The following is a 10,728-nucleotide window of genomic DNA, read 5'->3' on the forward strand; positions in this document are numbered from 1 at the left end:
ACATTGGCTTTGGCAGTCTTTGTGCTTAGTTTTTCATTGTATTTCTTTGTTCTACTGTGAATACCTGGAGGAAAATGAATCTCAGGTGACATATACATTTGATAATACATTTACTTTGAACTTTTGAACTTTGATCACAGAACCACCAGACTGTGTTGCTGCTCTGCTCCCTTCTCACTGCTGCTATCGGGTAGAAGGTACAGGAGCCTCAGGACACGTACCACCAGGTTCACAAACAATTTTTACTCCTCAGCTATCAGACCCTTGAACCAAAGGGGATAACTTCATTCGCCCCATCATTGAAATTTCCCACAACCTATGGACTCACATTCAAGGACTCTTCATCTCATATTCTTGATATTTATTGCTTATTTATTTATTATTGTTATACCTTCTTTTTGTATTTGCACAGTTTGTGGTCTTCTGAACTCTGGTTGAATGCCCTAGCGAGATGATCTTCCAGTGATTCTGTTATGGTTATTATTCTTTAGATTTTTTGAGTATGTCCACAAGAAAATAAATCTCAGGATTGTATATAGTGATATATACATTGCTAATAAATTTACTTTGAACTTTTTAACAAAACTAACAGATTGTTGTTGTGGGAAACCCAATCTGGTTCACGTGTCCATCAATGGAGAAAATCTGTTGTCCCAAGCATTGTTGCTGGAGTTATTCAATGCAGAGCTACTAAGTAGATTTTTGGATACTACAGGAATTTTGTTTTGTGGGGGAGTGTGGCACCAAGAATCAGAGACAGCTCATTGACTTAAATGGCCTTCAACTTCAGTTTCTTAAATTTCCCACTGTCAAACTAAACGCAAGATGTTAGCCTGCCATCACTTTTTTTTCCCCAGGGTATCCTTTACTGTGAAAGTCTTAATTATCCCATCTGATTACACACAAATGGATCTAAAATAATTTGTTCCCTGGTTAGTTCCACATTGTCTGATTTCAGTCCCTGGGCTTATTCCTCAGGGGTTCCTCCACCAGCTTGATTCATCCAATCTGTATGAAGATTAAAGGCACCCATGGTGATTATTATTTTTTATATTTAGAGATGCAGCACGGTAACATCCCCATCTGACCCCACAAGCCTACACCTCCCATTTACACCTACATAACCCTACTGGTGGGAAGAAACCATGTGGTCACAGGGAGAATGTGGAAACTTCTAACTGACAGCAGGAGAATTGAACCTGGGTTGTTGGCGCTGCAATAGCATTACGATAACCGCTATGCTACCGTGACACTGAATTATTGCAATGTCTTTGTAACAAGCCTCCTGCTTCTTCTATATATTTCTTGGACTTCAAATATTGTTCAAGAGGAGAAAAAATACTCATTAAGAAAGCAATAGGTTCTTACAGGTGAACACAAGGTCAAGGTTAGTGACTTTATAGAATATCTGTTACATAGTGAATGAAGTTTTCTATTTCTCATGCAGATCAAAGTTCAAAGTAAATTTACTATCAAAGTGTGCATATATGTGGTATATTTGGATTTTCAAAAGGCTTTTGACAAGGTCCCACACAGGAGATTAGTGTGCAAACTTAAAGCACACGGTATTGGGGGTAAGGTATTGGTGTGGGTGGAGAATTGGTTAGCAGACAGGAAGCAAAGAGTGGGAATAAACGGGACCTTTTCAGAATGGCAGGCGGTGACTAGTGGGGTACCGCAAGGCTCAGTGCTGGGACCCCAGTTGTTTACAATATATATTAATGACTTGGATGAGGGAATTAAATGCAGCATCTCCAAGTTTGCGGATGACACGAAGCTGGGTGGCAGTGTTAGCAGTGAGGAGGATGCTAAGAGGATGCAGGGTGACTTGGATAGGTTGGGTGAGTGGGCAAATTCATGGCAGATGCAATTTAATGTGGATAAATGTGAAGTTATCCACTTTGGTGGCAAAAATAGGAAAACAGATTATTATCTGAATGGTGGCCGATTAGGAAAAGGGGAGGTGCAACGAGACCTGGGTGTCATTATACACCAGTCATTGAAAGTGGGCATGCAGGTACAGCAGGCGGTGAAAAAGGCGAATGGTATGCTGGCATTTATAGCGAGAGGATTCGAGTACAGGAGCAGGGAGGTACTACTGCAGTTGTACAAGGCCTTGGTGAGACCACACCTGGAGTATTGTGTGCAGTTTTGGTCCCCTAATCTGAGGAAAGACATCTTTGCCATAGAGGGAGTACAAAGAAGGTTCACCAGATTGATTCCTGAGATGGCAGGACTTTCATATGAAGAAAGACTGGATGAACTGGGCTTGTACTCGTTGGAATTTAGAAGATTGAGGGGGGATCTGATTGAAACGTATAAGATCCTAAAGGGATTGGACAGGCTAGATGCAGGAAGATTGTTCCCGATGTTGGGGAAGTCCAGAACGAGGGGTCACAGTTTGAGGATAGAGGGGAAGCCTTTTAGGACCGAGATTAGGAAAAACTTCTTCACACAGAGAGTGGTGAATCTGTGGAATTCTCTGCCACAGGAAACTGTTGAGGCCAGTTCATTGGCTATATTTAAGAGGGAGTTAGATATGGCCCTTGTGGCTATGGGGATCAGGGGGTATGGAGGGAAGGCTGGGGCGGGGTTCTGAGTTGGATGATCAGCCATGATCATAATAAATGGCAGTGCAGGCTCGAAGGGCCAAATGGCCTACTCCTGCACCTATTTTCTATGTTTCTATGTCACCAGATTCAACCCTGGGATTCATTTTTTGCAGGCATTCACAGTAGAATAAATAAAAACAATAGAATTAATGGAAAACTACACACAAAGACTAACAATCAACCAAACTGTGCAAATACAAAATAGTAATTAAGTAAATAATAATAAAAACACGAGTTATAGAATCCTTGAAAGTGAGTCCATAGGATGTGGAATCAATTCAGTGTCAAAGTGAGTGAATTAATCTATGCTGGTTCAGGAGCCTGATGGTTGAAGGCCAATAACTGTTCCTGCACTATAAAAGGGAACTGTGAGGGCCTCTATCCATCAGAGTTGACTATGGATATTTCATCCTAGCTGTCTAGAAATGCAAGCCTGGGCAGTACAATACATAGAGCAAACCCATGCAGCAGGCTCCCCCTCTGTTCCTGAATCTGGTGGCTCCTTTACCTCTTTCCTGATGGCAGTAATGAGAATTGAGCATGGCTTGGATGATGGGGGTCTCTGTTGATGGATGCTGCCTTGTTGCAGTAGATGTGCTCAATGGTGGAAAAAGGCTTGGAGGTAGTCGACTTTGAGATCTGAAGGGTAGGGTTGGGGAAATAGCTTTATGAATCATTGTTCTGGAGGCCTTAAGTGAGCTGGAAAGGCAGAGAGTACAGTATCAGTACTCCATGTGAGCAGGGTTCAAGGATGGATGGTAACTTTTGGACTAATAGTGGGGTCCCTGGTCCACTTGGCACTGACGTGAGGAAATGAGATTGTTCTGGGAGTAACTAACCACAGGAGCTCCTGAGAAATACAAACTATTTTCCAGGGCAACACTCCAAAGAGAGTTTGCACAAGGAATTATATTGTTTTATTGACATCACGTCAGGCACAAAACTATGATTTACACCAGCAGATTGTTGGATTCAAAGCTTTAACAATTTTCAAGGATTCAGATGCACAGTATAGACAAATGGAGACAAAGTCTTTGGAAGTTAGATATTGCTTCTTTTGTGGAACGAGCTGCCAGCGGAAGTGGTGGATGCAAGTCCGATTACAGCACTTAAGGAAAGTTTGGATAAGTACATGGATGGAAGGGGTGTGGAGGGCTATGGTCCTGGTGTGGGTTGATGGAACAAGTCAGAATAATAGTTCAGCATGGACTAGATGGGCCAAAGGGCCTGTTTCTAGTAGCTGGGAGAGGGATGGAGGATTATGGTCCAGTGCATTTTGATGGAACTAGGCACAATAACTGTTTCTGTGCAGCAATGCACTATGACTTAAAATCACATCAAAATTCCAGGTACATGCAGAATTACGTAGAAAACTTACAGCACAATACAAGCCCTTCGGCCCATAATGCTGTGCCGAACATGTACTTACTTTAGAAATTACCTTTGGTTACCCATAGCCCTCTATTTTTTTAAGCTCCATGTACCTATCCAGGAGTCTCTTAAAAGACTCTTCCGCCTCCACCACCACAGCCGGCAGCCCATTCCATGCACTCACCACTCTCTGCGTAAAAAAACTTACCCCTGACATCTCCTCTGTACCTACTTCCAAGCACCTTAAAACTGTGCCCTCTCGTGTTAGCCATTTCTGCCATAGGAAAAAGCATCTATCCACACGATTGACGTCTCTCATTATCTTGTGCACCTCTATCAGGTCACCTCTCATCCTCCGTTGCTCCAAGGAGAAAAGGCCGAGTTCACTCACCCTATTCTCATAAGGCATGCTCCCCAATCCAAGCAGCAGCCTTGTAAATCTTCTCTGCACCCTTTCTATAGTTTCCACATCCTTCCTGTAGTGAGACGACCAGCACTGAGCACAGTACTCCAAGTGGGGTTTGATCAGGGTCCTATATAGCTGTAACATTACCTCTCGGTTCTTGAACTCGATCCCATGGTTGATGAAGGCCAATGCACCGTATGCGCAGCAGCTTTGAGTGTCCTATGGACTCAGACCTCAAGATCCCTCTGGTCCTCCACAGATTATCTACAGATCATCTAAGCCTTTCCCACTTCAATCAGCAAAAGATTACAGGTAAGAATCCAACAACACCGCTCCACACACCCTAATTCTCAAGGCATACACTGAACTGTCCCTTTACTGATGATTTTGTGATCCAGAGGTTCTTTGGAAGTCAAGAATGAGGCATGAAACTTGTTGCGTGCGCCCACTTTATTACCTGTAACAAGAACAAAGAAGTTGTGGTCATTTTACACAAACACTAGCTCGATAAAAAAAGATAACATTCCAGTGATAACAATTAACCTATAAAATAGCCAGATTCAAGTGGTGTGACACTTGCTGAAAAAATACTAATATGCCTCTCGAAAAATACAGAAGCAGCTATATTACAATCACTGGAAAATTCACTGAAAAATTACACATAAATAGGTAATTATCTAAAAATACATAGCATAGGAAAGATTAAACTATCAGAAAAATACAAGAATTACAATTCTAGAATCAATTCCAATAGCGACCATCAGAGTGGTCAATTCAGATGTCTTTAATGAGCAACCAACCAAACCATTTTTTCTCTAAGTTAATTTCCTGATAGTAGTTACACTGCCAGTCAAAGCACCCAAAATTTAGAATTGAAATAAACACTTCTACATGATCTAATTTCTAGGCTCCTACTTGATTCTTGATGTACAGATTATGCAATTAAATTGACTTTACTGTGTTAATTATTCCACAGGATTCCTGATGGAGTGACCAGTAGTTCAGGGGTACAACGAAACGCAACTGTTACCTTCACCATTCGACCGGGAAGCAGCCAGCCCATCACAGTTCAGAACCGGACGTCAGATTTTGACAGCATGACCATTTTGAAACGAGCTCCGAGTCCCGTGGCTTCCCCTACGGACGCTGGCCAAGTTCCCAGACCTTCCTCTCTCCCAACCTCAGCTTTGTCGCCTACTCTTTCTGACGGTTTTGGATTCCAAAGTCCACCGATCCCAGGAGAAGGTCACTTTAGCACCCAGCCAGGACGCAGTAGGTCCCCCTCTCCATCCACTTTGCAACAGCCAGTCTCGAACAAACCTTTTGCATCCAAGGGTGTCCTCCTATGGACTAAACATGACGTGGCTGACTGGCTAGACACGTTGAACCTTGGAGAACACAAAGATGCATTTTTGGATAATGAAATAGACGGGACCCATTTACCATCACTTCAGAAGGAGGACTTAATCGACCTCGGGGTGACAAGAGTCGGACATCGAATGAATATAGAGCGGGCTTTAAAACAGCTACTATCGGATAGATAGACAGTTGTTTGAATGCTTTTCAAAGTAACTAAAAGATCTCTCATTATTTTTGTCAGCAGCCGACATTCACCTTAGCTCTGGCTGGAATATAATGTGCCAGTGGGATATTTTTAAAAAGCTCAGCATGAATGATTTTTCCGATTAAAGCCTCTGGTACGTTTATAAGCACAATAGGCTGTCAGTATCAGTGGCTTGTCACTCTCACGATGCCATGTGCCACTGGTGTGCTGGGATGAGTGCAGGAGTGAAGATCCTTTTGCGGTGTAAATATACTACAGCATAATCTATATTTTGAACAATGACCTTTTAATATTGACCTCACTTGGACAGGTGTCTTAAAGATACTGTAGTTGAACCAGCAGAGCTGTGTTATATACTTTCTATCTTTGCTAGTACAATATTTCTTCACAAGGATCACAGTAATTTAGAAGATGCGCAGCAAAATCTGTTTTACTCCTCTTTTTCCTTTTGGACAAGAAGTGAAGCTGATTATTTTTTTCCTTTCTGCTGAGCAGTCTAATCATTTATCGGTATGGCACGAGGAGGGGAAAAATAAGTATGAGGCTCTTTTAACTTTTCACATTTTGACACACTGCTCTCTTATGATGGGGAATTGTCGTAGCATTTGTCCAGTTCTTTCCTCGAGAGTTAATGCAGGTTTGTTTTTGTTGTTTGAGCGTCTTTTTCCAAAGCTGTTGTCAAGGGCCATTCTTGGGAACAGTGAAAATGGTGTTGAAACTAACCATTTATCGTCTTCCATAGGAGTACTGGTGATTTACCACAATTGTTTACTAGAGCATTTGGAAGGTCTCTGAACGGGCCATATCTATATTCAGTTTCAGAGCCGATCGGTGTGCTTGTTTGAGCTGGGAGGGAAAGCCTATTTTGCTTACTAGAAATGTGTAAAACAAAAAAAAGATTTCTATTTGTCATTTTTAGCTGCTATTTCCCATGGTCATAGGCCAAAGAATTGGATCTTGGCACAACGCGTAAGCTATCTGAAGAATATAGTCGCGCAGTACATTATGGATTGTGCACTGCCAGGTTGAACTTGATCAGACTGTTTTTTTGGAGCAATGGTTGTTAGTGGGTGATTTCAGTCCATCCTTATGGCTGGACGCTGATCGCAGCCGAGGAAATTGACCACAACGGCAGAGCGTCAGGCCCTATGACACATTCTATCTGCCATTTAACATATTCACTTTTAGGTCTGCAGTTTTGTTGCATATTGTAATTAGAACTGGCAATCTTACATGCTTAGTTTGTGTAACGATAGTGTATACAGTACCAAATCTCAAGAGATGTAAATTGTGTATAACATATAGGAGGAAACCCCCATGTACGGGAGATTTGAGTGCACTTCAAACTATTAAACATCAGCATATACAATTATCTGTGACTGTTGGGAACATTTTAATTCACAGGTTTTATATCTTTGCCCAGCTCCTAGTATTTATTTGTGGTATTTATCATTTAGCTACATAGCTGATTCACTGAACTTTTCTGTAATCGCAGCTGCAGAAATTATCCAGTTGATCTGGCAATGATTACATCAATGAGCCTACAATATCATTTTCTTTACAAATAATAGTAATTTAATTTTTACTTTTTCTTTTGCTAGTGCATTAAGATGTATCTCACTATAATTTGTGCAAAAGACTTGTGTTCAGGTTATTAACGTTGCTGTAACTTCTGTGATTTATATATCTTCATCTGGAGTCCATTACAAGGTCCTGTAACTTGCACTTTCCCAACTCCTCAATAACTTGTATGGCAACCAACTCCTCAATAACTTGTATGGCAACCAAATTATTATATGAGAAATAAATATTATAACAGTGATTAAAAGTTGTGTTAATGACTGTAGAGGTGACTCCCATTAACCAAGACTCATCAATTCCTTCACTATTCACCCATGTTGGTTACAGTTCCAGCAACTAGAGATGGAGTTTAGTTTCTATTTTACATTTTTAAAATGCCATTTTTCCCCAACTTCTAAGCTTCTCTCTGTTCAAGGTCCCTCCTTATTAATGCCACATATAGATCAGAAGGGCAAAATTTGCCGGCAGATTCGCTCTCCCTCCATTCACTTTTTCTTTATTTTTCTCTTTTCTTTTCACTGTTCACTTCCTGTCCCCCTCCCAATTTCTCTCCCTTGTTTCACCGCTCCCATTCTGCCCCTCCCTCATCTCTTTTTTGCTTTGTCTCCTTCGCCACCTGAATCTGCCTCCAACTTCTCCTTTCCTCTCAACCCCGTCTTTGTTCACAACCCCCACCCCCGTTCCTCTCAGACATCCTTATCACACTGTCTCCCTCTTTCATTATATCCTTGCCTTTGATTCTTCCCAACGTTTTCTCTCCTTCTCGTTTCCCCCTTACCACCTCCTCCCATTTCAGTCTCACTAATCATATCCACTCACTCCTCACCCTTGTCATTATCCCTCCTCCTCCTCCTCCTCCCCCCACCACTCTCTTCCCTTTCCCAACAGTCCAGTGTTGAATTGACCATTTGCCACACAAGAGTTCAAGGGTCAAGAACTCCCCACTCCCAGTCTCGAGGAGGCTGTATCAGGGTGCCATATAGAAACTCTCAGAAACATGCTTAAATGACGCACTTCTAGCTTCTTCAGAGAGCTGATTAAGAGCAGTGGCTGAGAAAATTGTTCCCAGTGAATTTCCCCAAATGGAAAGTAACTGAATTTTTCTGGGAGATGTCTGGTGCTCTGTTCGTTTTGAGCAACGCACCACACCCAACACTTTGGAAAAGCGGTAACTTGTGGTTTTAAGGAAAGTTGTACAGTACTTTAGAAAATAAATGTATGTAATTTTCTGAATGTAAATAAAATGGAAGAAAGAAAACAAAAGCATTGGCCTGTTATGAGAATGAGCTTGAGTTGGTCAACAGAGGACACAGTTTACTGAATATTACAACAGCTTACCATTCAGTCTGTGAAATCCTTGCTGATAATTGTTTCCTTAAGAGTTAACTCATGTCCTTGAACACATCTCTTTTATAAATAAAGATCTAATTCATTTTTAAATAAGCTACTCAAACAGTTACGATAAAACATAAAAGCACAGTTAGGCTATTCGGCCCATTGAATCTGCTCTGCTATTCCATCATGGCTGGTTTATTATCCCTCTCAACTCCATTCCTACCCTAACCTTTGACACCTTTACTAATCAAGAACCTATCAACCTCAGTTTTAAATATACCCAATGACTTGGCCTCCACAGCCACCCAGAAGCTATAGAAAAACTACAGCACAGAAACAGGCCTTTTGGCCCTTCTTGGCTGTGCCGAACCATTTTCTGCCTAGTCCCACTGACCTGCACACGGACCATATCCCTCCATACACCTCCCATCCATGTATCTGTCCAATTTATTCCTAAATGTTAAAAAAGAACCAGCATTTACCACCTCATCTGGCAGCTCATTCCATACTCCCACCACTCTCTGTGTGAAGAAGCCACCCCTAATGTTCCCTTTAAACTTTTCCCCCCTCACCCTTATCCCATGTCCTCTGGTTTTTTTCTCCCCTTGCCTCAGTGGAAAAAGCCTGCTTGCATTCACTCTATCTATACCCATCATAATTTTATATACCTCCATCAAATCTCCCCTCATTCTTCTACGCTTCAGGGAATAAAGTCCTAACCTATTCAACCTTTCTCTGTAACTGAGTTTCTCAAGTCCCGGCAACATCCTTGTAAACCTTCTCTGCACTCTTTCAACCTTATTTATATCCTTCCTGTAATTTGGTGACCAAAACTGAACACAATACTCCAGATTCGGCCTCGCCAATGCCTTACACAACCTCATCATAACATTCCAGCTATTAATCAAAGTATTGAGTATAAGAAACGCCAATGTACCAAAAGCTCTCTTTACGACCCTATCTACCTGTGACGCCACTTTTAGGGAATTTTGTATCTGTATTCCCAGATCCCTCCGTTCCACTGCACTCCTCAGTGCCTTACCATTAACCCTGTATGTTTTACCTTGGTTTGTCCTTCCAACATGCAATACCTCACACTTGTCTGTATTAAACTCCATCTGCCATTTTTCAGCCCATTTTTCCAGCTGGTCCAAGTCCCTCTGCAGGCTCCGAAAACCTTCCTCACTGTCTACTACACCTCCAATCTTTGTATCATCAGCAAATTTGCTGATCCAATTTACCACATTATCATCCAGATCATTGATATAGATGACAAATAACAATGGACCCAGCACTGATCCCTGTGGCACACCACTAGTCACAGGGCAATAAATTCTACAGATTTATCACCCTCTGGCTGAAGAAATTCCTCCTCAATTCTACAGATTTATCATCCTCTGGCTAAAGAAATTCCTCCTCATCTCTGTTCTAAAGAGATGTCCCTCTATTCCAAGGTTGTACCCTTTAGTCCTAGACTCACCCACTGTTGGAAACATCCTCTCCACATCCACTCTGTCTAGGCCTTTCAATATTCAGCAGGCTTCAATGGGATTCCCCCCATCCCTTCATTTTCCTAAACTCCAGCAAGTACAGGCCCAGAACCCTCAAATATTCCTCATACGTTAACCCTTTCATTACGAGGATTATTCTCATTAACCTCTTTCCATTGACAGCCCATCGTTTCTTAGGTGAGGTCCAAAACTGCTCATAATCCTCCAATTGCAGTCTGACCAATGTCTTATAAACCCTCAGAATTATATTCCTATTTCTAGTCCTCTTGAAATGAATGCTAACATTGTATGTGAAATTTTAAATCACCAACATTCTCTTTAACTCCTATAGCAAGTTGATCCCCTCTT

The 10,728-nt window shown here is 41.7% G+C and overlaps 1 protein-coding gene across 3 annotated transcripts in view; it reads left to right on the plus strand.

Moving 5' to 3' along the window:
- The window catches only part of shank2b (SH3 and multiple ankyrin repeat domains 2b), a 1,127,200-nt gene extending 1,118,418 nt beyond the window's left edge, over window positions 1-8,782 (plus strand). For all 3 annotated transcript variants that reach the window (XM_063061684.1, XM_063061685.1, XM_063061687.1), the window contains exon 24: window positions 5,366-8,782. In XM_063061684.1, the coding sequence (XP_062917754.1) occupies window positions 5,366-5,933 (568 nt within the window). In that variant the 3' untranslated portion in view covers window positions 5,934-8,782. The remainder of the gene's footprint in view (window positions 1-5,365) is intronic.
- The last annotated feature ends 1,946 nt before the right edge of the window (window positions 8,783-10,728 follow it).

The sequence above is a fragment of the Mobula hypostoma genome, chromosome 11 (assembly GCF_963921235.1).
Source record: "Mobula hypostoma chromosome 11, sMobHyp1.1, whole genome shotgun sequence".
NCBI lineage: Eukaryota > Metazoa > Chordata > Chondrichthyes > Myliobatiformes > Myliobatidae > Mobula > Mobula hypostoma.